The sequence below is a fragment of the Ailuropoda melanoleuca genome, chromosome 9, assembly GCF_002007445.2.
Source record: "Ailuropoda melanoleuca isolate Jingjing chromosome 9, ASM200744v2, whole genome shotgun sequence".
Taxonomy (NCBI): domain Eukaryota; kingdom Metazoa; phylum Chordata; class Mammalia; order Carnivora; family Ursidae; genus Ailuropoda; species Ailuropoda melanoleuca.
The window spans coordinates 67,811,526-67,838,868 of record NC_048226.1 but is presented as its reverse complement, the minus strand read 5'-3'; the positions used below and the strand labels follow the sequence as shown (position 1 = coordinate 67,838,868).

General features: G+C 38.8%; 1 protein-coding gene across 1 annotated transcript in view; it reads right to left on the bottom strand.

Moving 5' to 3' along the window:
• Positions 1-26,931, bottom strand: part of SPAG1 (sperm associated antigen 1) — a 64,415-nt gene extending 37,484 nt beyond the window's left edge. Inside the window, exons 1-9 of the mRNA XM_034668515.1 lie at positions 23,865-26,931; positions 20,383-20,524; positions 18,248-18,407; positions 12,623-12,748; positions 9,155-9,219; positions 8,140-8,249; positions 7,262-7,367; positions 3,894-4,024; positions 396-502 (exon numbers count right to left, since the gene is read on the bottom strand). Of these exons, the coding sequence (XP_034524406.1) occupies positions 396-502; positions 3,894-4,024; positions 7,262-7,367; positions 8,140-8,249; positions 9,155-9,219; positions 12,623-12,748; positions 18,248-18,407; positions 20,383-20,522 (945 nt within the window). The 5' untranslated portion in view covers positions 20,523-20,524; positions 23,865-26,931. The remainder of the gene's footprint in view (positions 1-395; positions 503-3,893; positions 4,025-7,261; positions 7,368-8,139; positions 8,250-9,154; positions 9,220-12,622; positions 12,749-18,247; positions 18,408-20,382; positions 20,525-23,864) is intronic.
• Between the last annotated feature and the right edge of the window lie 412 nt (positions 26,932-27,343).

Below are 27,343 nucleotides of genomic sequence, written 5' to 3'. Positions count from 1 at the left end.
GGGCATCTGGGATATACCTAGTTGTTTGTTTGTTTGTTTGTTTTTCTTTTGGGTTATACCTAGTTTTTAAAGGTGTAACCTAATTTTCAACATCATTCATCCAACAAGATTGATGTCATTTTAACAGAAATACAGAAATAACTGGGCGCCTGGGTGGCTCAGTCGGTTAAGAATTTGCCTTCGGTTCAAGTCGTGATCCCAAGGTCCTGGGATCGAGCCCCGCTTTTTGGCTCCCTGGTCAAGAGGAGAATCTGCTTCTCCCTCTTCCTCTGTCCCTGCTCCTGTGCTCTCTCTCTCTCACTCTCTCTCAAATAAATAAGTAAAATCTTTTAAAAAAACTTTTAAAAAGAAATAATAACTATAGAATTAGATGAGGAATCATTCTCTGTACTTACTTTAGCCAATTCGTTACCAGGTTCAACATTCAGGACTTTATTCAAATCTTCTATAGCTTCCTGGAGCTTGTTTTGATGTTTATATGTAGTGGCACGGCGCAGAAGAGCTGGAAATTTACCAAAAAAAGTTATATTTTTTAACATGTTAGAACCAATTTTTCCATAGGTTCTCTTGAAACAGGTTCTATCTATTCTGCGGAGAACACAAATAGCACAGAACAGTTTAGTGTGCAGGTGTGCAAAGCTTAATTACCCCCATTTTCATATTGTTGCACATATAGAAAATGATACTGGAGTAAATAGAAGAGGCTGCCTTGGGCAACAGTCGCCTCCAGCAACCTGGTCCTCGCCAGCCCCTCCAGCTCCTCCAAGTGCTGAGAAACCCCATACCCTCAGAGGCACCACGCTGTACAGCTATATAGGAAAGCTTTTCATGAAACATTAACATTTTCCTCTTAATAATCATCACTGGTATTATTTTGCCACTTTATGAAAATCAAGAAAATCCTTTACTCAAATTTAAGTATATTGCTGACCAGCAGATGGCTCAGCATATGAGCCATTAGCGAAGGCTTTACAGCAATCTCTAAAATGACTAGAAGACGGTATTTCACATGGGGAACTGACAGGATTCCGATGATTACGTCGGCTCAGTTCAGAAATTGAGTGCTTTGGTAATTTGCATCAGATTTTCTGTGTATTTCAAATAATTTGACAATTATCTAATACTAATAAGGAATGCCTTTATAGTCCCATCATTATCCATGCATAATCAGAGAACTTTGTATAGTAAGTCATTATTTTGAAAAGAATGAGGCTTGGAAATTTTGAAAAGTGAGAAATTTATATCTGATATATTTTAATATGGTATTTTAAAACATACATTTGACTAATCTATTTTAGTCTTACAATGAGCCATGAAAACCTACAGGATAAATCACTTCGTCATAAATGCAATCAAAACCGTTACACTATACTTTCAGCACAAGTTTAGCTATTACTATAACTACTCAGAAGGGACCATCCATTAAGAAGTACGCATGATATAACAGTTATCATTTTTTTAACTTTTTATTTTTAATTTTAGATGAATGGGAAAGTTGCAAAGACACAGTTTTCTTTTTTTTAATAATAATTTTTATTATGTTATGTTAGTCACCATACAGTATATCCTTAGTTTTTGATGTAGTGTTCCATGATTCATTGTTTGTGTATAACACCCAGTGCTCCATGCAATATGTGCCCTCCTTAATACTCATCACCGGCGAGAGTTCTCATATATCTTCTTCTAGCTTTCCCACATGCTAACTTACATAACTATGGAATATTTGCCAAAACTAAGAAATTAACATTGGTATAATACTATTAACTAAACTACAGGCTTTACTTGGATTTCACCAGTTTTTCCACTAACGCCTTTTTCTGTTGCAGGATGAATTGAAATACCACACTGCATTTAAACAATTATATTTTGAGTAAAACACAAAGTTCTGAAAAAGAAGTTATTTATTCACACGTAAGCAAACATAAGACTTCTTAATGTTTTATAGCCCTACTCATTACTAGATTTGGCTCTATCCAGTTTTGTTTTTTTTTTTAAATAGTGAAGATTCCGGTGCTTTTGAAATTATTCAAACAGGAAAAATGGAAACATAAAGTCATTCCGGTGGCAGAAGGTGAGCACTGTGGTTGAATGTCAGCTCTGGAGTCCGCTGCCCAGGGCTGAGCCCTGTCTCTGCCATTTGCTAGCTGTGTGATCATGGGTGAATTGCTTAATCTTTCTATGCCTCAGTTTCCACTTTTGTAAACTGAGAGTCCTAACAATAGAATCTGCACATCTACTTAGCTATTGGGAAATTAGTGGAGTTCATATGTGTCAAGTACCTGGCACGGGGCCTGGCAGTGTTGGTGGAGGCCTACCAGAAGATGGCAGAACTTTTTTGCCACCTCTTAAAACTGGGAGCCCACCCATACTCTGTGACAGAGACAAAATACAGGCAAAGAGGATTTTGCTGGTGAAAGGAGGGCAGTCCACGGCAATGACTGTCAGGGCTGATGCTCCAGGATCTCCCCTTAGCATGGCTTCTGCACACCCATGTTCACAGACACAAAGGGTACCTTCCGTGTGAAAAAAATTAAGTGTTTATATTTACTCAAATCCATAACGTTTAAAGAAATAGAGTCTATTATAAGTATTATAAGTTATGCCGCTCCCTTGTGGAGTGATTCCTTCTCGATAACAGAAAAGGAGAGTGGAGTCTGACTTTTACAGTTGTTCTTAGACCACAGCAAGGTTGTGCAGCCAGTGAGACAGGAAATCCAAACAGAGTGCAGGTTTTGGTAAAAAGATATAGTTAGCTTTGGGCACATTTAATTTAAAATGTCTATGGACACGTAGGTGGAAATGCCCACAAAGCTACTGGCAGAAGGTTCTAGAGCTCTGGCATGGGCTTACTTTATTATATTAATGTCAGAAATTTTATATTAAATTATACTTAGATATTTCTTGGAAAAAAAGATAGTTCAATAAGGCAGTAACAAAAAGAAAATACTGTATGATTCCACATAGATGAGATACCTACAATAGTAAAATCATAGAGACAGAAAGGAGAATGGTGGTTGCCAGAGGCTGGCGGAAGGGGAAAGTAGAGAATTACTGTTTAATGGGCATAGAGTTTCAGTTATACAAGATTAAAAACGTTCTGGAAATGGAGGATAATGACGACTGTACAACAATATGAATGTAATTAATACCACTGAATTGTACATTGAAAAATGATTAAGATGGTTAAGTTTTATGTTATGTGTATTTTACAATAAAAAAATTAAAAGATAAAAAGAAAACCAACCACAGTTCAAATGTAAACTTGAGATATTTCTTTAAAAACATATACATGTTATTTAATCTCCTGGGATTATTAACTACTTCAGTGCAAATAACCAGGAATTTAAATTCCAAGTTAAACTTGAAGTTAAAAGTAACTTTATCAAAGAAAGGGGGGGTAATCAGAAGGGGGAATGAAGCATGACAGACTATGGACTCTGAGAAACAAACTGAGGGCTTCAGAGGGGAGGGGGGTGGGGGAATGGGATAGGCTGGTGATGGGTAGTAAGGAGGGCACGTATTGCATGGTGCACTGGGTGTTAGACGCAACTAATGAATCATCGAACTTCACATCAAAAACCAGGAGTGTACTGTATGGTGACTAACATAATATAATAAAAAATATTATTATAAAAAAAATAAAAAAATAAAGTCAAGAACAAGACAAGAATGAGCAGTAACACCACCATTATGTATAACTCTTCTAGAAATGCTACTCAGTTACTTCAATAAAGAATCAAATAAAAAAATTAATAAAAAAAGTAACTTTATCAAAGTGATAATTCACAGAAATTAGAGTGTATTTGACATAGTCAGTATAATCGTAGTGAGTGTCTACAAATAGTCTAACAAATCCTGATGTAAATTTAAAGCATTCTATGAATATTTTTTACCTTTTAAGTTTCCGGGTTCTAACTCCAAGACCTTTTCACAATCCCAAAAAGCACTGTTCCAATTCTGTAGCTTGAGTTCTGCTTGAGCACGATTGTTATAGGCCGCCACGGTGGGGAGCACTGATATACTCCTACAAAAGAGACACTTACTGGCAACAAGTAGACCAGAGGAAAACATAAGAAGATAGAGATACCCAGCTAAAGTTGTAAACAAGACAACTATAGCCTGTGTTATGGGCGGGATTGTGTCCCCCAAACTCATATGCTGAAGTCCTCACCCCCAGCAGCTCAGAATAGAACTATATTTGGAGATTGTCTTTAAAGAGATGATTAAGTTAAAATGAGGTCATGAGGGTGTACCCTCATTCATAATGACTGGTGTCCTTATAGGAAGGGAAGATTAGGATACAGACATATGCTGAGGAAAGACCACTTGCAAGACAAGAGAGACGGAGGCCACCTACAAGCCAAGGAGAGGGGCCTCAGAAGACACCAGCCCTGCTGGCACCTTGATCTCAGATTTGCAGTCTCCACATGGAAATTTCTGTTGTTTGAGCCCCCTCAGCCTGTGGCACCTTGTTATGGCAGCCCTAGCAAACTAATACAGCCTGCAACACCAAGAGTAATAAAATACTCAGTCTGCTCTATAGACAGACTGAATCAATATTTAGACAGATGCTGAAATAGCCAGGTAAGCAGTTTAAAGTTGACTCTGACTTTAGAAGTGACATGGGAACCTACATACCCACAGATCTCCTAAAAACCAGTTTAGTTAACATTAAATATCAAATACATTATTTTAACTCCTTGGAGACAATTTCCTAGTACAAAAAAATGGAGCAATCAACCACAACTAATATCCTTTATTGAGTTGCTATGGTGAGTTTACTTTGTCATCTAAAAACAAGAGTTTAGTTTGTAATCTCAAGGTAGATTTGGGGTGCCTGGGTAGAGCAGTCGTTAAGCGTCTGCCTTCAGCTCAGGGCGTGATCCCGGCATTCCGGGATCGAGTCCCACATCGGGCTCCTCTGCTGGGAGCCTGCTTCTTCCTCTCCCACTCCCCCTGCTGTGTTCCCTCTCTCGCTGGCTGTCTCTCTGTCACATAAATAAATAAAATATTTTTTAAAAAAATTAAAAAATAAAATAAAAGTAGATTTAACTCTAAGGAAATAATCATAATTTAATCAGAAAAAGTTAACTGAAGGAAACAGAGGAGAGTAGTAGTAACTGAGGAATACAGACTTCATGAGAGGAAATTTTGTTACATTAAGGGTATGAAAGCAAAATAACTGATGAAAAGAAGGACTTAAAACCTACCTGGTTATTGCTCAATAAGTTGATTTGGAGTGCTGTGAAATAACGTATTCCTAAGTATAGGAAAGATTAGGGTATTGGTGCACTGAATTTTCTAAAGCCAGAAGAAGAATAGAAAATGAAAAGGGAAAAGCCACAAAAAGTAGCAATTTACTAAGATCATTAAAGATGAAGATAAAGAAATCACACAGTGGGTAGAGACCAAAGACAGACAATACAAGTAAGAATGACTGAAAGTACCTGACACTGAGTACCTCCCACATGCCAGGCACAAACACCACACTCATTTATCCTCACTACAATCCATGAAGGAGGTATTTCTGCTCTTCCTAGCTTACAGATGAAAAAAACAGATATAACAGAAAGGCTAAGTAACATGCCCGAGGCCGTAGGCTAGTAAATGAGAGTCAGGACTCAAACTCAGTGCACTCCAGCACCTGCTGTCACCACCACCATGGTATCCTGCCTTTCAGTGTGTTGTTTTATGAATCCTCATAGAGGCTCTGAAGTAGGCACTATAACAACCTCATCACATTGAGGAAACTGAGGCAAGAGAGGTGAAGAATCTGCCCAACATCAGAAAGTGGCAGTCCGAGTTCCCTTAATGCTATGCTGCTTTAATTTTTCACCACTCCGATTTCTTAAAAGAGGAACAATTGTGTTCTCTGTACTAGACCAAGAGATTCTCTACTGGTGGAAATCTATAAGAAGAGAGAGAACAACATCAGAGCTGACTTCCACCTGCCTGCAAAGGGAAGACAATACTGAATGAAAGGTAGATCAACAGCCTCTTTACCTTGTATGTTCACTTAAATATTGGAGACAAACTTCTTTAGAGACACAACATTGGAAAAAAAAAACAACTTCCTCCCAAAGGTGAAAAAAGATCATAGAGAGTTTATTTCTAAGATGGTATAAGGGATTCTATAAGTACAATTAATTCACAATAAAGTTTTAGGAAATTAGTCTACTTTCATTGACTGTTAAGAGCTTCAAAAGTGCATATAAGCAGGCACCTGGGTGGCTCAGTCAGTTAAGTGTCTGCCTTCAGCTCAGGTCATGATCTCAGGGTCCTGGGGTGAAGCCCCACGTTGGGCTCTCTGCTCAGTGGGGAGTCTGCTTCTCCCTCTCCCTCTACCTCTCTACCTGCTCATGCTCTCTCTCTCAAATAAATAAATAAAATCTTAATTTTTAAAAAGTGCGTATAAGTATTTATTGAACATCTACTATGAACCAGGTACTTTGTTGGGCACTGGGGATACAATGGTATAAGAAAACTGACAAGCGTGCTCTGCTCTGACAGAGTTTACAGTTGTTACTATCAAAACACACAAACTTGAACTGTACCGCCAACAAGTACCACAAAGGAGAGCCAAGACTACTATAAAGCCTATAAATTGGGAGTCAAGAGTGGGGAAGAGTGGAGTAGGGTGGAGATTTAACCTTGTCTGGGAGGTAAAGGACGACTTTCCCAAAGAAGTAAAGCATGGGATGAGACCTGAAGGAAGTTTGAATTAACTAGATAATTAGAAGAGGAAAGAATTTCTACACAGAGGACCCAGCATATGCAAAGGCCCCGTGGGAGGAAGTAGCATCCTAAGAACTAGGATTATATCCAGGCAATCTGACGGCAGAATCTGAGTTCATAACCTCTATGCTGTACGGACTTTCTGTTGAGTTCCATTCAGATGGCTTCTATTTTCTCTGTAAAATGGGAAAGTCAGGACCTCTGTCAAAACTAGGGGTCAGGGAGCTTAAGGGGTTGAGAAAAGTATTGAAAACAAGGCAAACACAAGTGAATTTATGATAGATCATAAGTACAGTATCTTCAGTGATTCTGACACAGACTTTTAAATTAAATATAAAATTAAATATAAACATTATCATGTTTTTTAAATGGCAAGTTTAAATCACAACAAGGGGTTCCTGGTTGGCACAGTTGGTAAAGCATGTAACTCTTGATCTCAGGGTCCTGAGTTCAAGCCCCATATTGGGCGTGGAGCGACTATTAAAAAAAAAAAAGGCAACATAAACCACAACAAAAATCTGCTCACCTAGTATAATACATTATAGCCTCTTCATAGTCTCCTGAGTTAAAAGCTTCATTTCCTTTTTCCTTTTCACGAGTAGCAAGAGAAGTCTTTTCCTTCTCAGTTAGACCTAGAAATAAATATTATCTGCTATAAATAATAGAATTGAATAGAATTTTTAAAAAGTTTAAATCCAGGGGCGCCTGGGTGGCACAGCGGTTAAGCGTCTGCCTTCAGCTCAGGGCGTGATCCTGGCGTTATGGGATCGAGCCCCATGTCAGGCTCCTCAGCTATGAGCCTGCTTCTTCCTCTCCCACTCCCCCGCTTGTGTTCCCTCTCTCGCTGGCTGTCTCTATCTCTAATAAATAAACAAAATCTTTAAAAAAAAAAGTTTAAATCCAAGAATGCTTATTTTAACAGAAGTAGTAAATTGTGAAGTAAATAAAAGAAAATGTTTCCTAAGTTTAGGGAATGTTTCTTTAAATCATTCACAATTTCGGGGGTTTAGATTTTTTTAGATATTTTTATTTCACTTGAAAGGTGCTATACACCTATGGACTTCAAGTGAAAAAAACCTGCTATATCTTTTTGTTTTGAGGTAAAAAAAAATTGAGGGATTTGGAGAAAAAAAAGAAGATTTGAAAATAGAATGAAAAACAAACTAGTAAAAAACTAGGTTTATATTTCTGAATCTTACTAAATTTAAGTAGTGTAACTATTACTCATATAAAATTAAGTAAAGGACGGAACTGAATTTGTTAGAAGTAGTCAACTCTAGGAGAAAATCCATAAATTTCTAACGGAAATCTGTAGTGCTTAAAGAGATCATCTAGTTTGATAGCTTTTATTATAATTTTGATAATGTAAAAATTATTAAATTATTCTTATTTTTCCCCAATTACCTGCTGTGTCTATTCTTGTCTCAATTTTAGACAAATGTGACTTGTTGTTTACTACAGCTTTTTCTTTGTAATCCTCATCAATTTTTGAACATTCCTTTTCCACGTCAAATCTTAAATGAAAGAAAAAAAACTGAAAAAATGTACAAGAAAATTAAATTTATTATTGATATTCTTATATTTGTACCACTGTACCTTTGGAGGCATATTCCAAAAGCACATAACAGGTTTGTATTACAGGTCATCTGTATTCACTCTTAGAAACCATGCAATTCAGGTGAGGACTTACATATTAATCAGACCTAAACTGTTCAGAACTTTGTCATTAAAATTGTGACTAACTTGTCTCGATTTAAAGTGTTTTTTTGTTCTTTTTTATTTTTGATGGGCATAGGATTACCTGAATTATTTTTGGGTGCTTTTATAAACAAAAGGATGCTGTAGATATCTATTTGATGAAAAAATAAGATCAAAAGTGCTTACGTCACAGGATTTCTTTACCCTCGGTGCCCATAGTTCTTGGTCATGCCACTTTAAAGAATGAAGAGGTTGACCAGAGGAAGAGTGGTGGGCAGCAAAGCAAAGTTTATTGAGCGATAGTATAAAGTTCCTGAAGAGGGAGGAGACCCAAGAGGGTTGCCACCGAGTATCTAAGTCCAAAGGTTTTTATGGACTTGTTGGTGGGCTGTTTTAATCTGATTAACCCTTCACACCCTTTCCTCCAATCAGGTTTTTGTCATCTATCTGTCATGTGGGAAAGGGTGGAGGGCTCCTTCCAGGGTGGGGTAAAACCCTTTTAAAGGTGATTCCCACTTAGGGGGAGGTGGGGGGCTTGACCCTGCCTGCCTGCCTTTCTTCCAACTACCCTTCATTACTTAGAACATATACTCTTCGTATTCTACCAAAGTAACTTGGTAGTCTTGATATGTTCAGATTTATAACAATTAAGAAGTTACTACAATTTCATGGTAGAGAATTTTTCAGTGACAAATTTTGTATTATGAAATATAAAACATACTTATCCCATTCTGCATAATCCCTCGGAATTTTCTTTTTAGGTCGTCTGCTATTAGAATATTTTTCCTGAGAGAATAAAATCATACTTTATGAGACATATTTAAGATTCACAGGTTTTATGAAAAATGCAATGTGAAATACTGAATTAAGATACACTAACTGAATGGATAAGAAAAATAGGTACTCTTGAATAACAACTCAAGTACTGTAACTATTAACATACACCATGTTAAAAAGGACTTTAAATTGTTGGTAGTTAATTCTGGAAGCCATCTATAGGACTTCAAGTATGTATATAAGATTTATAAACTCTTGGGGCGCCTGGGTGGTGCAGTCGTTAAGCGTCTGCCTTCGGCTCAGGGCGTGATCCCGGCATTATAGGATCGAGTCCCACATCAGGCTCTTACGCTATGAGCCTGCTTCTTCCTCTCCCACTCCCCCTACTTGTGTTCCCTCTCTCACTGGCTGTCTCTCTCTGTCAAATAAATAAATAAAATCTTTAAAAAAAAAAAAGATTTATAAACTCACATGTATGAAATGTGATTTTTAGCAATGTTCTTACAATAAAAAAGCAATCAACTATCATTCATTCTTTTAAAACCTAGGCATTGGAGGAATGCCTGGGTGGCTCAGTTGGTTAAGCGTCTGCTTTTGGCTCAGGTCCTGATCCCAGGGTTTTGGGAATGAGCCCCGCATCAGGCTCCCTGCTCAGGAGAAGCCTGCTTCTCCCTCTGCCTGCTGCTCCCACTGCTTGTGCTCTCTCTCTCTCCAACAAACAAATAAATAAAATCTTAAAAAAAAAAACAAACCCTAGGCATTGGAGAAATAAGAATAACTACTTTGCTGCATTAGAGATATCTGTTTTGTTTGCAACAACAGACATGCCACTTGGATTAATCCTATTAAAAAAGAATAAACTATTGGCTTACATAAATAACTGAACTGATGAAAGGGCAGGGGTACTGCTAGTTAAAGGACTGTATACTCTCTCTCCAGCTCTCCCACTCTCCCCCTGTCCTGTCCCTAGTCTCCGCTTCTTTCTGCCCACTGATTTCATTTTCCCCCTGCTGGCTACTTGCTTTTTCCATGTAGTTGGCACAGTGGCCACAAGCAGTGTGGGATTATAACCTCACAGGCCTCCCAGTTAGAAAGGAGAGTGACTCTTCTCTCCACTTTCACTTAGAGAAATCCCAGGGAAGAACTCAGCAGCATTCCCTAGCTTGGGTCATGCTCCCATCCCTGACCAAGCACCAGCCTGGTGCTATCAGTGACCCAACCTAGGTCGCCTGCCTACTAAGAGCACTAGAAGGGAATGGGAGGAAAGCAAACAATAGCCATTATGTTCATCAACAGTTTCTTAAATGATTTCTTAAAAGTTAGTCACAGTCTGAAACCAGTTTGAACGGGTTGCACAATTTTGTAACACGGGGCGTCAGTCATTTGAAGTTATGCAGATCTTCCAAATATTCGTACATTTCATTATACAATTTAAAAATCTTTTTTTAATAAAGATTTTATTTATTTATTTGACAGAGACAGCCAGCAAAGAGGGAACACAAGCAGGCAGAGTGGGAGAGGAAGAAGCAGGCTCCCAGCGAAGGAGCCTGATGTGGGGCTCGATCCCAGAACGCTGGGATCACGCCCTGAGCCGAAGGCAGATGCTCAACGACTACGCCACCCAGGCGCCCCACAATTTAAAAATCTTATCTGTTAATACCTTCATCGAGCTCATCAGAAGAGTCTTTAAGTATTCCCTTAAGGGGAAATTTTTTGTCACAAGCAGGTATTGAAGAGCCGCATAAGAACAAGAAATACTCTTAAATTTCAACTGAAAGCTCAGATTTTATCACTAGCAAAAAACACTGTCAGTTGTTTTCCTTAAAGTGACAGGTTCACTTCATGCATTTTCAATACAATGTTTGTCAAAAACCCAAGCCTAAATAACCATAATTTGTCTATCAATTGCTCTTGCCAGTAAAACCTGTTCTGGGAAACAGTGGTGACTTAAGCTGGCAACTCAGAGTCTTGAAATAACCACCAGACTTTACCTCACAGTCAAGTGCTTTACTGAATACTTCTTTTGTCACACAGAATATTAAAAAGATGTGTCCTCAAGATTCAAGAGTTGACAAAATAAGTAAGTTTTATTGTTTCATCAAAGACATTTGTAAGTCAAACTGGAATTTTTTACCGTAAATGGGGAGCTGTAGAGGAAAGAGCGACTACTAGCATAGCTCAGTGCTGCTCACTGCCTTGATTCATGCCAAGGCTGGGGCAGCTTCAGCCTCAATACAAATGTCAATGCAGTGAAAAAACGACATGGCAGTAGCATTATTTTTAAAAATAGCATTGACTTTCTGGACCCTCTGCAAGGATCTCTGGGAAAACCAGGGTTCATGGATTATACTTTGAGAATAACTGTACCACCAGTCTCTCTACCCCATGGAATCATAACCTCCTGTTATATTTTCAGGGCACAGACTTAGCAAAAAATGGGTGTTCAATACATACAAATGTATTGATTACAGATAGTGGCATCCTTACCAGATTACGGTATACTTCAGTTATATGAACAATTCTTAATGGGGAGGAAAAAGATGCAGGAAGGTAAATTATTAGAGAGTAGTATAATGAAGGGCTATGGATGTTTTTTAAATAAAATTGAGTTTTCAAAGAAGAAATGAGAATAACAAGAAGGAGTTAACCCAGAATGAAGAGACTTGAGTAGGCAATCTTTCAGAAATGATAGGAATAAAAGAAAAAAGTAGGGCGGAGGGAATGGAATGCAGGATCCACGTGAAAGCCCAGAGACTCCCAAGGCCCAGGACACAATGGCTAGATTCTGTATTATCAGGGTCTGGTGGCTGCCCAGAAGCTCAGTTTTAACTTGAAGTTAAGTGTAAATGGACTTGGAACTCCAACAGGCCCCTTCTCTATGGAACCCACGGGTGAAAAAGGAGAGCTCTACATGACAAAATAGGGATCAACCACAGAGAAATCATTGTAAGGGGCTGGGGTAACAACATGCAGTAAACAGAGGAATGACATCTATAACTGCTTGAAAGTATCTACTTAATACTTTAAATCCAGAGTTAATCATGTAATAAACTATTTCCTCTATGCCTCTCCACTGGACAGATAAAATTATTCGCTGAAATTCTCACCCACTGAATTGGATCTTAAGTACTCATCAGAACTGGTCAGAGTAGAGCGGATGGCACAACAAAAGAAAAAATGAGAAAAGACAGTGAGCCCAAGGAGCAAGGCTTCAAAGGGAAATGCTGTTTCTTTCGGATCTCCAGGTGCTGGAACACAGCCTCCTCAAGAGGGCAACAGCATCGGCCTGAAAGACAATCCCCAACTCTCAGAGGACATCACCCTGGGTTACTCTGATTAAACAACAGCTCCCTGAACAAACAACAACAATCTTCCCCCAGCACTCCCCACACCTCACACCAAAACGGCCCACCTTACTAACATGAAGACGGCTGTTGGAACCACGAACTGGAGGCAAGTTATTGTCCATTGCCGGAAATGTTTCAGTTTCATGACAGTGTATTTTATTTTCTTCATTTTTAATTTCTGATACCCAACTCTGAGAAGCAGGAGAAAACAGAAGATAAACATACAGTTCGAAGTAATTAACCAGGTGTTAGAAAGGATTACACATCATCATAGTTTCCTGTGGGTCCATTTTTTGGGTGACAATTTGGTTACACATTCTATCTGTAAAGCTCTTCTGCTATTCTTTTAAATTGTGGTAAAATACACAATACACAAAACAAAATGTATCATATTAACCACTTTTAAATGTACAGTTCAGTATTGTTACACGTATTTGTGTTACGATTCCTATTTGTATTATTTTGCAAGCTTACTCTCATCGCTTCCAACAAGCTTTCCCTGAGCTATCTGCTTGGGCTAGAAATGCTCCTCCTCCATGTTTTAATACAGAGATTTAAAACAATCCATTTATTGTTCGTCTCTCTCACATTCTGTAAGTTCCTTGAGGGCAGAACCTATGTCTTAGTCTCATCTTTGTGATTCAGGAACCTAGCACAGTGTCAGGCACATAAGAGGTTTCTAATCATGTTTATTAAACTGAATTGTCACAGGTTTAGGAAGAAATTGAGTGAGAGATTTGTTATCTGTGAAATTCTATTATTATTATTCAGCAACTATACAGTGAGGGTCTAATATCTGTCCAACACTGTATTAAATTAGGCACCGTGATACAGCAAAAAAACTGTATTATCTATCCTAACTGTGCAGGAGACAGGGGAACAAAATGGGAGCAGAGAGGTGAAAAAAAGAGAAGAAACAGAAAAACAGTAAGGGTAAAAAGGTAAAAAGGAAGAGGAGGCATTATAGAGGAGGACAAAGATAAGAGAGAATGGGGAGAGAGGGAGAAGTGGCAGGGAAAAGCCTGAAAGAAAGGGAGTGGAGACAAAGTCAAGAGGTGACTGAGAAAGAATACGCAACTGGAACAAAAGCAGGTTCTGCTACTAAAACTACACTGTTATTCCCTGGACGATAAAGCCAAAGAACTCTGGACATAAACTGCTATTTTAACTTGTAGATTAATTACCAGATTTTCAATTTCAAGTCAATAAAATGGCAAAATGAGAAAGATGAAAGTTTAAAAAAAAATAGCATTCCGAGGTAGAGAATACATATTCCTCAAAATTGTCTTCAAAAATATTATTCAATCCAGTAAAATACGTTGAATAAAATAAAGTAAAACAAACAAAACACTGTTTCTCCAGAATCTGTTTTAAGAAGTTATTTCTTGGGGCACCTGGGTGGCTCAGTCGTTAAGCCTCTGCCTTCGGCTCAGGGCGTGATCCCAGTGTTCTGGGATCAAGCCCTGCATCGGGATCCCTGCACTGCTGGGAGCCTGCTTCTTCCTCTCCCACTCCCCCTGCTTGTGCTCCCTCTCTCACTGGCTGTCTCTTTCTCTCTGTGTCAAATAAATAAATAAAATCTTTTTTAAAAAAAGTTATTTCTTAAGCAAAATGAAACCACAAAAGAACTCAGAAAATACAGGTAAATATGCATCTGGTGTAGAGGAAGCTTTCTCAAGTATAAAAGCAAGAAAACATAAGGGATAAAACCAAGGGATAAAATTTTTTTAATGAATAAACATGAAAAACACCAAACACAAGATTTAAAAGACTAACAACAAATTGAAGGAAAATTTAAAATATATGCGACAAAACTATTACAAATAAATAAGGAACACACGAATAGAAAAATCAATAAAGGGATATCTCCTCCTAGCCCTGATGGAGTAACAGGGACTGGATCTGCCCTCCTGCTTAAACTCTACAAAACTGGATAAAATATATGAAACAGTGGTTTTCAGACATTGGACAATAGGTAGCACAGGAAAATGATCCTTGAAAGAAAGGAAACAAATGAGGGAAGCCCTGCATTGGCCCCAGTTTACTGCCCGTAATTTCCAGGCTAAAGGATAGGGAAAGGAAACCCAAACAGTGCGTGGTTTCACTGAATTCAGAAGAACACAGTTCAGGCTTCAAGCAGGCAAAGATTGCAAAGAGCCAGGGTGCAAAATATCCAAGAGGAGGGAACTGGACAGAGAGAGAACTCTAAGGATAACCGGAATAGCAATGTATTTGTTAAGGAAATGTAATTCATAGTCAAAACCTTTCTTATAATGAAAACTTGAGGCCCAGATGGCATCAGTGGTGAATTCTGGAAAATATTTAAGGACGAAATAATACCAATTATACACAATCTTTCCTAGACAATTCAAGAAGAGAGAACACTTCCCAACTCATTCTATGAGGCCAGCATTACCCTGTTACCCATGAGACAACATTATAAGAAAGCTACAGGCTAATATCTCTCATGATTGTAGACACAAAAATCCTTCATAAAATTTTAGCAAATTAAATCCAACAATATATAAAAAAGACACATCATGACTAAGTAGAGTTTATCCTTGAATGCAAGACTGGTATAACATTTGAAAACAGAGTACACAATTTACCTGATTAACAGACTACAAAGAAAATCTTACATTCCTCCCAAAAATTCTATACTCATTCATGACAAAAAGTCTCACCAAACAAAGAAAAGAAGGGACCCTCCTCAACCTTATAAAGTGTCACGTCATAAAATCTAAAGCTGACACTATACTTAATGGTGAATGGCTGAATGATGTCCCCCTAATATTAAGAACAAGACAAGGATATCTGCTCTCACCACTTCTATTCAACATTGTACTAGAGGTCCAAGCCTGTGCAATAAGGCAAATAAAAGAAATAAAAGGTAGCCATACTGGAAAAGGAGAAATAAATCTTTTATTATTTGTGGAGGACATGATCCTGCATATAAGAAAATCCAATGAATCTATAAAGAAGCTACTAGAACTAATTTGTAAATTTAAGAAGATTGCAGGATACAAAGTCTATATAAAAATATCAGTTAGATAACTATAAACTTGCAATGCACAAATAAAAATTGACATTAAAATTCCACTGATATGAGGTATCTAGATTAGTAAAACTTATGAAACAAAGTAGAATGGTGATTGCCAGGAGCTGAGGGGAGGGGGAAATGGAAAACTGTTGTTTAATGGGTACAGAGTTTCGGTTCTGTAAGATAAAAAAGTTCTGGAGATTGGTTGCACAACAATATGAACACTAATGAACTGCACATTTAAAAAATCTCTGAATATAATGTCAATATAACACTAATGAACTGTACACTTAAAATGGCTAAGATGGTAAGTTTTATGTGATATGTATTTTACCACACCAAAAATACATACATACATACATACATACATAAAATTTCATAGCTAGGATGACTTAGAATGAGTAAAAAAATTAAAATTAAAAAACATTAACTTTTACAATAGCATAAAATATATTAACTACTTAGGAATAAATTTAACAAAAAATATGCAAGAACTACACACTGAAAATTATAAGACACTGGCACAAAAAATTAAAGAAGACTTAAATGAACAGAAAACATATAATGTTTATGGATCAGAAATTTCACTATTGTTAAGATCCATTGATTCATAAATTCAACACAATTCCAACCCAAAGACGAGCAAATTATTTTGTAGCAAATGGCAAGCAAAGGATCTAGAATAGCCAAAACAACTATGAAAAAGGAGAACAAAGTTGGAAGACTTGTGCTATCTGATTTTAAGACTTAACCATAATCAAGAGAATGAGGTATTGGAGTGAAGAGAGACATTTAGATTAATGAAAGAGAATAGAATCCAGAAATTAACCCACACATACATGGTCAATTGATTTCTGATGATGACACCAAGAAGTTCAATGGGGAAAGGACAATCTTTCATTAAGTGGTACTTGAAACCCTGGATATCTATATTATATGTATGTGTGTGTGTGTACCCCAAAATTAAAACAGATCCTAGACTTAAAAGTTAAAAGTAGAAACTTTCTAGAAGAATCACATGAAGAAACTTGGGGATCTGAGATTAGACAAAGATTTCCTAAATAGGACACAAAGCACAGACTGTAAAAGAAAAACTGATTTCATCAAAATTAAGCACTTTTGCTCTTCCAGAGTCACCGTAAAAAAACGAAAAGGCAATCCGCAAAATATTTTTTGCAAAAATATTTGCAAGAGATGTATCTAATGAAAGACATATATGAAAGACATGTATTTTACAACTCAGTAAGAAAAATAATCTAATTTTTTTTAATGAGCGAAGTATTTAAAGACTTTTCACAAAAGAAGATACATGGATGGCAAATAAGCGCATGAAAAGATACTCAACAAAGTTAGTCATTAGAGAAACGGAAATTAAGACCACAATGAAATACCACTGCATACCTAATAGAACAGCTGAAATTAAGCAAACTGGCAATACTAAGTGTGAACCAAGACGCAGAGCAACAGGGATTTTCATCCATTACTGGCAGGAATGCCATGTTGGAAAACATCCTGTTCATCCACTGGTAAGTAGATAAACTGTGAGATATCCATGCAATTCAGTGCTACTCGACAATTACAAGAAACACACTACGGACATGCAACAACACTGATGCATCTCAAAAGCATGATGCTAAGTGAAGACGACACAAAAGACCACACACTGTATGACTGTATAGGAAAGTCTAAAAACGACAAGTCCATAATAATAGAAAGCAGTTCAGGGGTTACCAGGGACCAGGATGTCATAGAATAGAAATGTTTTAGAGCATAGACAGGTGTCAAAACTCAGTGAAATGTAGACCATTAAATTTTTTTTTGAATGTGAATTATACCTCAATAAAGCTGATTAAAAGAAATCAGTAAAGATACAGGCCATTAACAAAAGAAGAAATCCAACTGACGGACAAAAAAATTTAATGTTGCTAATAATCAAGCAAATACACGAATTTTTCAATTATTTAATTGATTAAAAAATGATTATATGGTGGTTCAGTCAGTTAAGCGTCTGCCTTTGGCTCAGGTCATGATTCGATGGTCCTGAGATCAAGCACTGCATTGGGCTCCCTGCTCAGTGGGGAGACTGCTTCTCCCTCTCCTTCTGCACTACCTCTACTCATGCTTGTGTGCACGCGCTCTCTCTCCTTCCCTCAAATAAATAAATAAAATCTTTAAAATGATTATAGTATCCACTGTAGAATACCTTAAATGGGCATTCTTATATGCCACTGGATGAAAAGAGAACAAAGGCACAACTTTTCTGAGAACATGGAAATGTGTTTCAACAGCCTTCATATTATTCACATCCTTTGATCAAGCAACTTGATTTCAGATAATTTATGCTGAGGAAATAACCAGGATGGGACAAAGGAAATTATAAACCAGCATGTTTATATAGCACCATTTATAGAAGCTGAGTGAATTATGTTTCTTTGATAGGACAGTCATTTAAAATACACACATGGGTGTACGGACACAAACATACACATTCACAATATTCTCCTGGGTTTCAGAAGCAACCAAGACTAAGTAAGTGATTACCACTAAAAGCCTTTCACTGACAAAAATGAAAGAAGCCTAGGATTTTGGAAAAGTGAAGGAGACATATATATAAGGTAACAATGTCACAAAAACCAGCGTCACTCTATACCTTTATGTCGCCGTCAATTCTTTCCCATTCTTCTGCTGTAAAACTGGATGCTGTTGCTGCAGGTTTATCTTTCCTCAAAGCTCTACTTTCAGGAGCCAAGCCTTTAAGGCGTTTTTCACAAAATTCTGTAAGTTCAGGATAATATCCTTCCTCACCAGACCTTCAAAAAAATTCAGAACTTTGGAGTCACCACTTTATTTAGAGATGATGTAGATTTGCAGGCTGGGCTCCACGGAGCAGAGCGGCTCTGCGGAGATTCTCAGGGCTGCCCCTGCACAGGGATGAAGGCTGGGCAGCGTGTGGGCTTCCTACTCACCTAACTCAACCAGCACAACCTTCATTTTTAGCTGTTAATCTATGGAGTGATGATGCAGTGAAGGAGAAAATGGAGCTCCAAAAATACCAGCTTCCATCACACACTTTGAAAGATGAATAAACAACACCTTCTCCCCTTTAACACATGTTCATTTTGTTACATAAGGTAATTTTAACTTATAAATGAAATCTCAATATTAGAGACAGGTGGAAAGTGAGACTGGATTTCCTTCCCAAGGAGGAGTTTGTAGCTCCTTTTTCCCCCCAAAGGGATAGTAAGAAAATGGCAGAGGAGTGGTTCAGAATAACACGCCTCTAAATTCAATCATTCAAGGAACAGAATTCATTCCTAGAGAGTTGTATGGAGAACTCTGTTCTTCGTTTTCGAAGGAAAATCAATCTTTTTTCCCTGCTCTCATGAATCTGTTTACCTTTAAATTTTTAGAAAAATAGAAAAAAATTCCCATTTTCAAATAAATTTTTCTTAAAAATAAATTCTGGGGGCACCTGGGTGGTTCAGTCAGTTAAATGTCTGTCTTTGACTCAGTTCATGGTCCCAGAGTCCTGGGGTCAAGCCCCGCAGCAGGTTCCCTGCTCAACGGGGAGCCTGCTTCTTCCTCTGCCTCTGCTCTCTGCTCGTGATCTCTCTCTCATTCTCTATCTCAAATAAATTAAATCTTTAAAAATAAATAAATTCTGAATCAATGCAACAGAATTGAATTAAGCTATTCATAGAGTTTCTTAGAACCAACAGTGTGTGGCTTTCAAACTCTTCCATCACATAATCTTCTCATTTTCTTTAACAGTCCTTGACCACACATAAACAAAAATGTTTTTCTGCTGCTGAGAAAAACAAAAGGAAAAATAGATGTTACACTTTCCATTTCAGAAATGATGAGGTTATGACATCGACTGTGTCTGGGCACAAGCAGGCATGCTTAGGGAGGACAGGAGGCGGAAGGTGACGAGAGAAAAAGGAGAGGACACCGTGATGAGGATGGGTGTTGAAAGGAAGAATAGAGAACTACCACCAAACAAAAGGAACAGTACTGATGTCTGGGGAGGAGCATGCTTCACAAGTGCTCCTGCAGTATCAAGCTACTCTCCACAAATGAAAACCCCTCAGGACCCAAAGAGGTGGCACCCATTGTGATGCCCCAGGGCAGTGCTGCTTAAGCAGTCTCCCTTGCCCACCTGCTTGTCAGTCAGCCAGGCACTCGTTAAAAACACATGTTCCTGGGCCCCACCCCAGGTTTCCTGAAGCAGGGTACCTGGGAATGGGACCCTCATATCTGCGTTTTTAACCACCATATTTGACGTATATTAAAGTTTGACAATCACCACCGTGGGACCCTTACCCAGAGAAGGTCTGGTTTCCCTGCTTTCTGGTCCTACCTCCTGGCCTCCCCACCATCCTCTCCTTGTGACCAGCTCACAGGAAGTCAACACCCTTGTTGGCAGATGGTATGGAGTGGGGGGAGTACCAAAGAGCTTTATGAACTGGTAGGCTGGTGAGCTAACCTTATTTCCTATTGGCTACTCTCACAGCTACTTTACTTCTTCCTAGAAAATGCGGAGGAGGCAAGAAAAATGTCCTCTTGAATACTGATGAGCCTTAAGTTGCATGCTGGAAGTAGACCTAGCCAGAACCCTCTAAACTAACCACAGGATCAAAACAACTATTTTGGAACCTAACATGAGGGAAAAAACCCAATAACCTCAGTATGTGAAAATCTTCTGCAATGTTTCTGAGTTTCAATGATCAGAAGGAAACAATGTAATTGGCATACTGAAACATGAAATGAGTTTTGAATGCTTACCTGAGCACACAAAGAATTTTTTCCAAGTGTTTAACATCTGAGCATTTTTCAATATACTTGAAATCCAAATGTTCCACAGGAATTTTAAATGTTTTTGTTGTTCCAAAGCCCCATAATGATGGATAATCTTTGGCAGTCATGGCTGAAATGTAGTATAGGAAAATAGTTATGAAGCAAATATATATAGTAATACTTAATTTGGATAGTAGTAACCATCTAGGCATTTCTATAACATCTATTTTTCATTTCTGTGGAAAAGGAGGTATGTTTTCTCCAAGGAGGAAAGCTACTCATTTTAAACTCTCTCTCCCTGATAACAGTTAACAGTCGTGGAGCTAAATTACTAAATAACATACATGGATTACCTCAATCTCCATTTAAGCAAAGTTGGAACACAAAGTATGTGTTGGTGCTATAGAATAGGAAAAAAACTTTTCCTCTACTCAATTAGGTTCAGTGCCTGAGACTCCCAAATTAAACTGATAAAAGACACATTAACAGGAGAAAAGATTTATTTTATACACTTAATGCATGGTGGGGGCAGGGCTTCATAGAAAAGTGAAAACCCAAAGAAACTGTTAGGCTGAGGAGCCTATATACCATTTTAGCAAAGGATGAAACGTTGTGGATCAGTGATTAGACAAAGGAAAAGGGGGTTTGGCTTTTAGAAGAAGGTAAATATGTGGGAGAAACTAATGAAAGATAATGGTTTCCTTAATAAGATTTGTTTATGCAGCCTTAGCCTGGTGCTATCTACATGATGAGGATTGCTCTCCTCCTCCTGGTATGAGAGAGGGGAAGACGCCCTGCTTAATTAGGCAGAAAGGGGGAGGGTGAGAATTCTTCCTGTTTTTATTAATTGTTTTCAGTTCAAAATAATCCTTATGCCAAAATGGTTTATTTGGGGATGGCATATTCTGGTCCCCTTAGGTGCTCAAACTGCTTTTTAAGATAGCTTTTAATGTTGATTTCAATGACTTTTACTTCAGCTGTTTGTTCACACCCCAACCATGCTTTGCGATTTAGCACAAACATAAATAATATCCTTTACAGTCCTTAACATTACTCTCTTGGGGCACCTGGGTGGCACCGCGGTTAAGTGTCTGCCTTCGGCTCAGGGCGTGATCCCAGCATTATGGGATCGAGCCCCACATCAGGCTCCTCTGCTGTGGGCCTTGCCTTCCTCTCCCACTCCCCCTGCTTGTGTTCCCTCTCTCGCTGTCTCTATCTCTGTCAAATAAATAAATAAAATCTTAAAAAAAAAAACACATTACTCTCTTGCCCATTCCCTGCTGCCCACTCCCAGCTCTGTGTTCTAAAGGCACTAGTGCCCATACCTTTCTCATAGCTTATATTCTAATTATGTATTTTTGTCTTCCCTTCTAGATTGTGAGATCTTACTTTATTCATCATCATGTATTCAGGATTAACATAAATAGTGCCCTGTACCCTTAAGAAACACTTGCTGAACTGAACTGGGAATAAGGAGGCCCTGGACTGTTTCACTTTAATGGTACTGCTGCTAATGATGATGATAATAACATCACCACCAAATACACAGTTCTGAATGTGTGCTGGGCACCATCCTAAGAATTTTACATGTATTACCTCATTTAATATTTCAACTACTGTATCAGGTAGGTTTTATTTTAAGTAGAGAGCAGTAATAACAGTTAACAGTTATGGAGCTAAACTACTGTGTGCCATGGATTATTATCTCACATAATCTTCAAAACCACTCTCGTGAAGGGTATTAATAATTACTCTCATTTTACGGAAAAGGAAGTGTTTGTGTTTTAAGTAACCTGCTCAAGGTCATATAATTATTAAGTAGTGACTGAGGATTTGAATCTCAGTAGGCTACTGCAGAGCCCACATACTTAGCCATCATACCCAGCCTTTTCAAATTGTGGGTGGCAACCCCTGAAATCCATTTAGTGAGCTGCAATTAGCATTGTTTTATAATGAGATACACTAGAACAGCAACCAAAAAATCTGACTACTTCACATACCATTAAAGTGAATACTGTTTTGTAAAACCTTTTATTTCCCATCTATACAAACAAATGACAAATGTGTGAATATAAATGCACATGTTGCAAAATATATTTCTCATCATAAGTCATCATCAAAGTGTTTCAAAAACCACTGCAGTAAAACACACTGGGTTATAAATTTTAAAACAAGAAGTAGCAATGAGTCGAATTGACCAAAAGTATTTCCTTCAGCATGCCTGCCCTCTGGGATTCTGGTCATACTTCAAACCTCTGCAGAAAAAGAGAAGGCTCTGTCAGCTTCTCCATATTCCTGCTGATTCTGACTCGGGCACAGAACACAGAAGACAGTTCATCAGCTCTTGGATGAGATCCAGATGAAAAATGAGATCGTGATTTTCGTACTATACTGGCAGGGCCCAGGATAATGAATGATACATTCATCACAAGGATAGCCTTAAGAGTAGAAGTCACTGGAAAGCAACATGAAGAACTTTTAAATTATTGATGCTGCCCAGAACAGAATGGGTCGCATTAGGAGAATTTTTCTGAAGAGTGGGCAGATCTTTGATGGGAGAAACTTAAGCATCCAACCGGATTAAAAGAGATGATCTCAAAGTTGTCTTGCAAAATACAGTGAAAAACAGTTTAAATGACAGAGCCGTCTCTTATCTAATCAAATGAATTTCACTCTGCACACTGTTTTAACATTTCTCTGAAAATCCTTTTTGAAAACTTCCACGTTTGTTTTGGGTCCCCTTCTCCCCCAGGATGCACATCTCAAGACTACTACTGAATGTTAACTCTCAAGTTCCAAAAAACAAGTCATACAACACTTTATTTGCTCTCGGTGGAACCCTCCCACATCCGTTTGGGATTTCTTTGCTTAGATACATCCTTGATTTAGTTGGACTTAATCTCTTCTCCGTCATCCTGATCCACACCCATTTCCCATATTCCCTAATCGGCTGACAGAAATACCTCCAGTGGAAACTGAGATAAAGCAAGTAACACGGAAACCTGTTTTCCTCCACCCAGGCACGTTCTTTCCAGCAACCACAGGGTCGAGCGCCCCCTGCAGTCGGAGATCGAAGGAAAATGGCTCCCTTAGCCGTAGCAACGGTTTCTGTGTACAGCGCTGCCGAGAGCGGCGGAGGTCAAGGGCCGGCCGGGAACCCGGAGCTCTACTGTCAACCCAACGGTCAGGGGGCACTTTAGGACCCCCTGAAATTGCTCCCCACGCCCCGGCTTTGGTCTCCAGGACTGGTCGCCGCCGGCGGATCCCGGCAATCCCCGTGTTGCGACCCTGTCTCAACATCCGCTACCGTCCGCCACAGAAAACTAAAGCGCCCAGTTTCTTCATTCCATGACCGACTCCCTCAGTCGAGTCCGACCGTGCATTTTCTTCTCGGGGCCCGCCTTTCACCCCAGCTCCCGAAGGCAACTGCGATAGCAGATGTAATTTACTCGGGGCCGGCAGGTACTCACCTGGTTTCCAGACCCCGCGCCGCGCTGAGGATGCGACCGCCGCACAATCTACCACAGACTCCGCTGGTGCGGAGATGGGGGCGTGTCGCCCCACCTGAGCCCCCAAGCGCGAAAGGCGGACCGCCGGGGGCGGGACTAGAGCCTCTGCGGATGATTGGCCGGCCCTCGACCTGCTACCTCACCGATAGGCCTTACAGCCCAGCCTCTCCCGCACAGAGGACCATTAGGCGAGAAATGAGTCTTAGTGGGAGAGTTCCCTTTCTCCTTTGCGTTCGTTTTCGATCGAGTTAAAACAGCGTTACTGTTCTGGGTTGTTGTACTACCTGCAAGATAAATTGATAACTACTCCTACTTAATTATAGAAATATAATTAAACGTTCAGAATATCTACAATGCAACCCAGACTTCGCTCCTTCCCTTTACATAAGAGTCAATGAAAGACAAGATTCCCTCTTCCTTCGTATGCCTTCAAATCTTCTGAGTACTGGTTATGAGACACCGTAGTGGGTACTGAGATACAAAAGCAAATAAGACATAATACAATCCAGATGAATAAAACAGTAGAGATAGTTTGTGGGAGGGAACGTATTTTACTTTTATAATTTCAGATTGCTGCTAAAGAATAGGAACTCAATAATGTATTTCCCTTCCCTTTGCACTTAAATTAGATCTAGTCCTTTAGCAGGCACTAAAAGTGGTAAAAACACTGATGGTGGTAAAAATTCTAATGAAAATATGGCTGACTATATTTTTATTATTATAATGCTAAATTTGCACGTTTATAGGCACAGATTTGAACTTTTGTGTAATCCTTAGTTTGCTTTATTAAATTGTCATGGAGAACAGCATCACACGCCCCAGTCCATGTTAAGTCACTTCACACCTCATTCCAGCCAGCACACTTCACTCAGAACTATGTCCTAGGTTTAATACACTGACCACTGTTAACGACATCGTTTTACTTCCAGCATTGGAGGAAATCCTTCAAATATTTGAGGAATAGGTTGTAATTCCACATGTTCTGTAATTTTTTTCATTCACACTTAATATTTTCTTCTGGTTATAATTACGTATATATATTTATGCATAATTAAAAAGTAGGGTAAAGAGCAACTTGAAGGGAATAGGCTATGTGGGCATATTAAAATTATCACTATCATGTTCAAAGAGGTAAGACATTGCATCCCACAAACAAGGACAGGTATATATTTTAGTTTTTCTTTGAATGTATACATTCCAATACACATTCAAATATACAAAGAAAAACTAATAAGCTTGTAGTAATTAAAATTATACCAGAAATGAAAATCCCAATAGATGGATTATAAAGTAAATTAAAGGAAACTTTCAAAGAGCAAAGGAAAAAAAAGGAAAAGGAAAGATGAAGAAGGTCAATGAAGTCTAATGTTAGATTTTTTTTTTTTTTAAGATCTGGAGAAAAGAGAATATTGCGGGTAGGAAGTTATTAAACATTTCAAGAGGTGTCACCTGTATGGCTCGGTTGGTTGAGTGCCCAACTCTTGGTTTCAGCGCAGGTGATCTCATGTGTCCTGAGATCCTGCCTTGCATAGGGCTCTCTGCTCAGCCAGCAGTCTGCTTGTAGATTCTCTTTCTGCTCCTCCCCCCAGTTGCACACTCATGCACTCACTCACTCTCTCAAATCTTAAACAAAAAACAATTAAAGAAAATTTCCCACAACTGAGGAGCTTGACTTTCCAGATTCAAAGGACCCACTGAATGCCCAGAACAGGGGAAAAAAGCCCCATGCTAAGGCACATATTGTAAAATTTCAGTACACTGGCAAAGAAAATGCTACGTTTCCAGAGAAAAAATGAAAAATTAGGAATAAGAACGGTTTTGGACTTCTCAACAATACTGGGGCAGGGGATGGGGGCACCTGGGTGGCTCAGGTCATGACCAAGCCCCACATCAGGCTCCCTGCTCAGTGGGGAGTCTGCTCCCTCCCCACCCTTGTTCATGCACTCAAGCATGTGCTCTCTCAAATAAATAAAATCTTTAAAAAAAAATACTGGAAGCTTGAAGACTATAAAACAATCCTTCAAAATGTTGATGCTGGCTAAGAACAACACAAAAGGTCATTTCAGGCAGAGAGAAAAGCATGAGAAACGCATAGGTAAGAAAGAAATAAGCACTGTTGCCTGCTTAAAGCACTGCAAACATCTCCTTAGAACCAAAAGATTGAAAGGTGGGTTGAAGTGGTGACTGAGATAGAAAAGGAGTCATATTATCAGGAACCAAATATACTATCCTAAGACTTTTGACTTTATCAAAATGGGGAGCCACTGAGGATTTTCAGCAGAACAGTGCCATGAAATCTGTATTTCAGAAACAGCAATCTGAGGAGAATGGAGATAACAAGGCTGATAGCTGGGAGACTAATCTTGAAACTAATAAAATCATTGTGGAAAATAATAATACAGCAATGGTGATAATAATAGACACTCATTAGGCTAAGAGTTTTTACGGATTCATTTTATTTTGTAACTAACCTGTGAGGTAGGTGCTATTATTTCACGCCTACCTTACAAATGGCGGAAGTGAACCCTGGTGAAGTCACACTGTTAACAGAGGACACTGTGGATATTTGAACCCAAAACCTTTTACCAAAGTCCATACTGCTTACTGAGCTCTTAAATACTAACCAAAACATCAATAAGTCCCATTAGCTCAAATGTTATCTTACAACCAGCCACATCTTAGTCCCTCCACGGCTACCACTCTGGCCTGCCATCATCATTACCCTGAACTATATTACAGGTGGTCCTTCATTGGCTTCCCCATCCATCACCCATGCCTACATTATCCATTCTCACAGAACAGCACAAGTAATGTTACTCTCCTGTTTACTCCCATCATGAGACCATAAAATAAGCAGGCCTCTGACTACCTCAAAGTTTGAGTCACATGGGCTTCATTCTGAAGTGAGAACAAGGCAAGCTTACTTTCCACCCCTGAGACATTACACTGGCTGTTTCCTCAATTTCAGGAATTATCCTTCCCCTTGTCTTACTATGTCAGGTTCCTTCTCATCCTTCAGCCCTCTGCTCACATAACCACTCCTTGACTAATTTTCTAGGAGGGGTGGAGACGTCCATGTATTTATATATGTGAGGAGGCAACTTGTTTTTACATCTTCTCAGTTTACACTTTCTCACCTTATATAATTTAGTCTTCTTTAAGACTGTTTTTTTTGGTTTTTTTGGAGAGACGGACAGATACAGTAGAGGGTGGAGGTGTGCAGAGGGAGAAAGAACCCTCATCTCAAGGTCACGAACCTGGGTTCATGACCTGAGCCAAAATCAAGAGTCCAACGCTTAACTGACTGAGCCACCAAGGAGCCCCAAGACTGGCCATTTCTGATTTCATCTACTATTTTTACATTTTTCACAACTTTAATCTCTGAAGATAACTTCAGAGCCTCAAAGCACCGTATTGACCCTGATAAATTCCTCCACTTT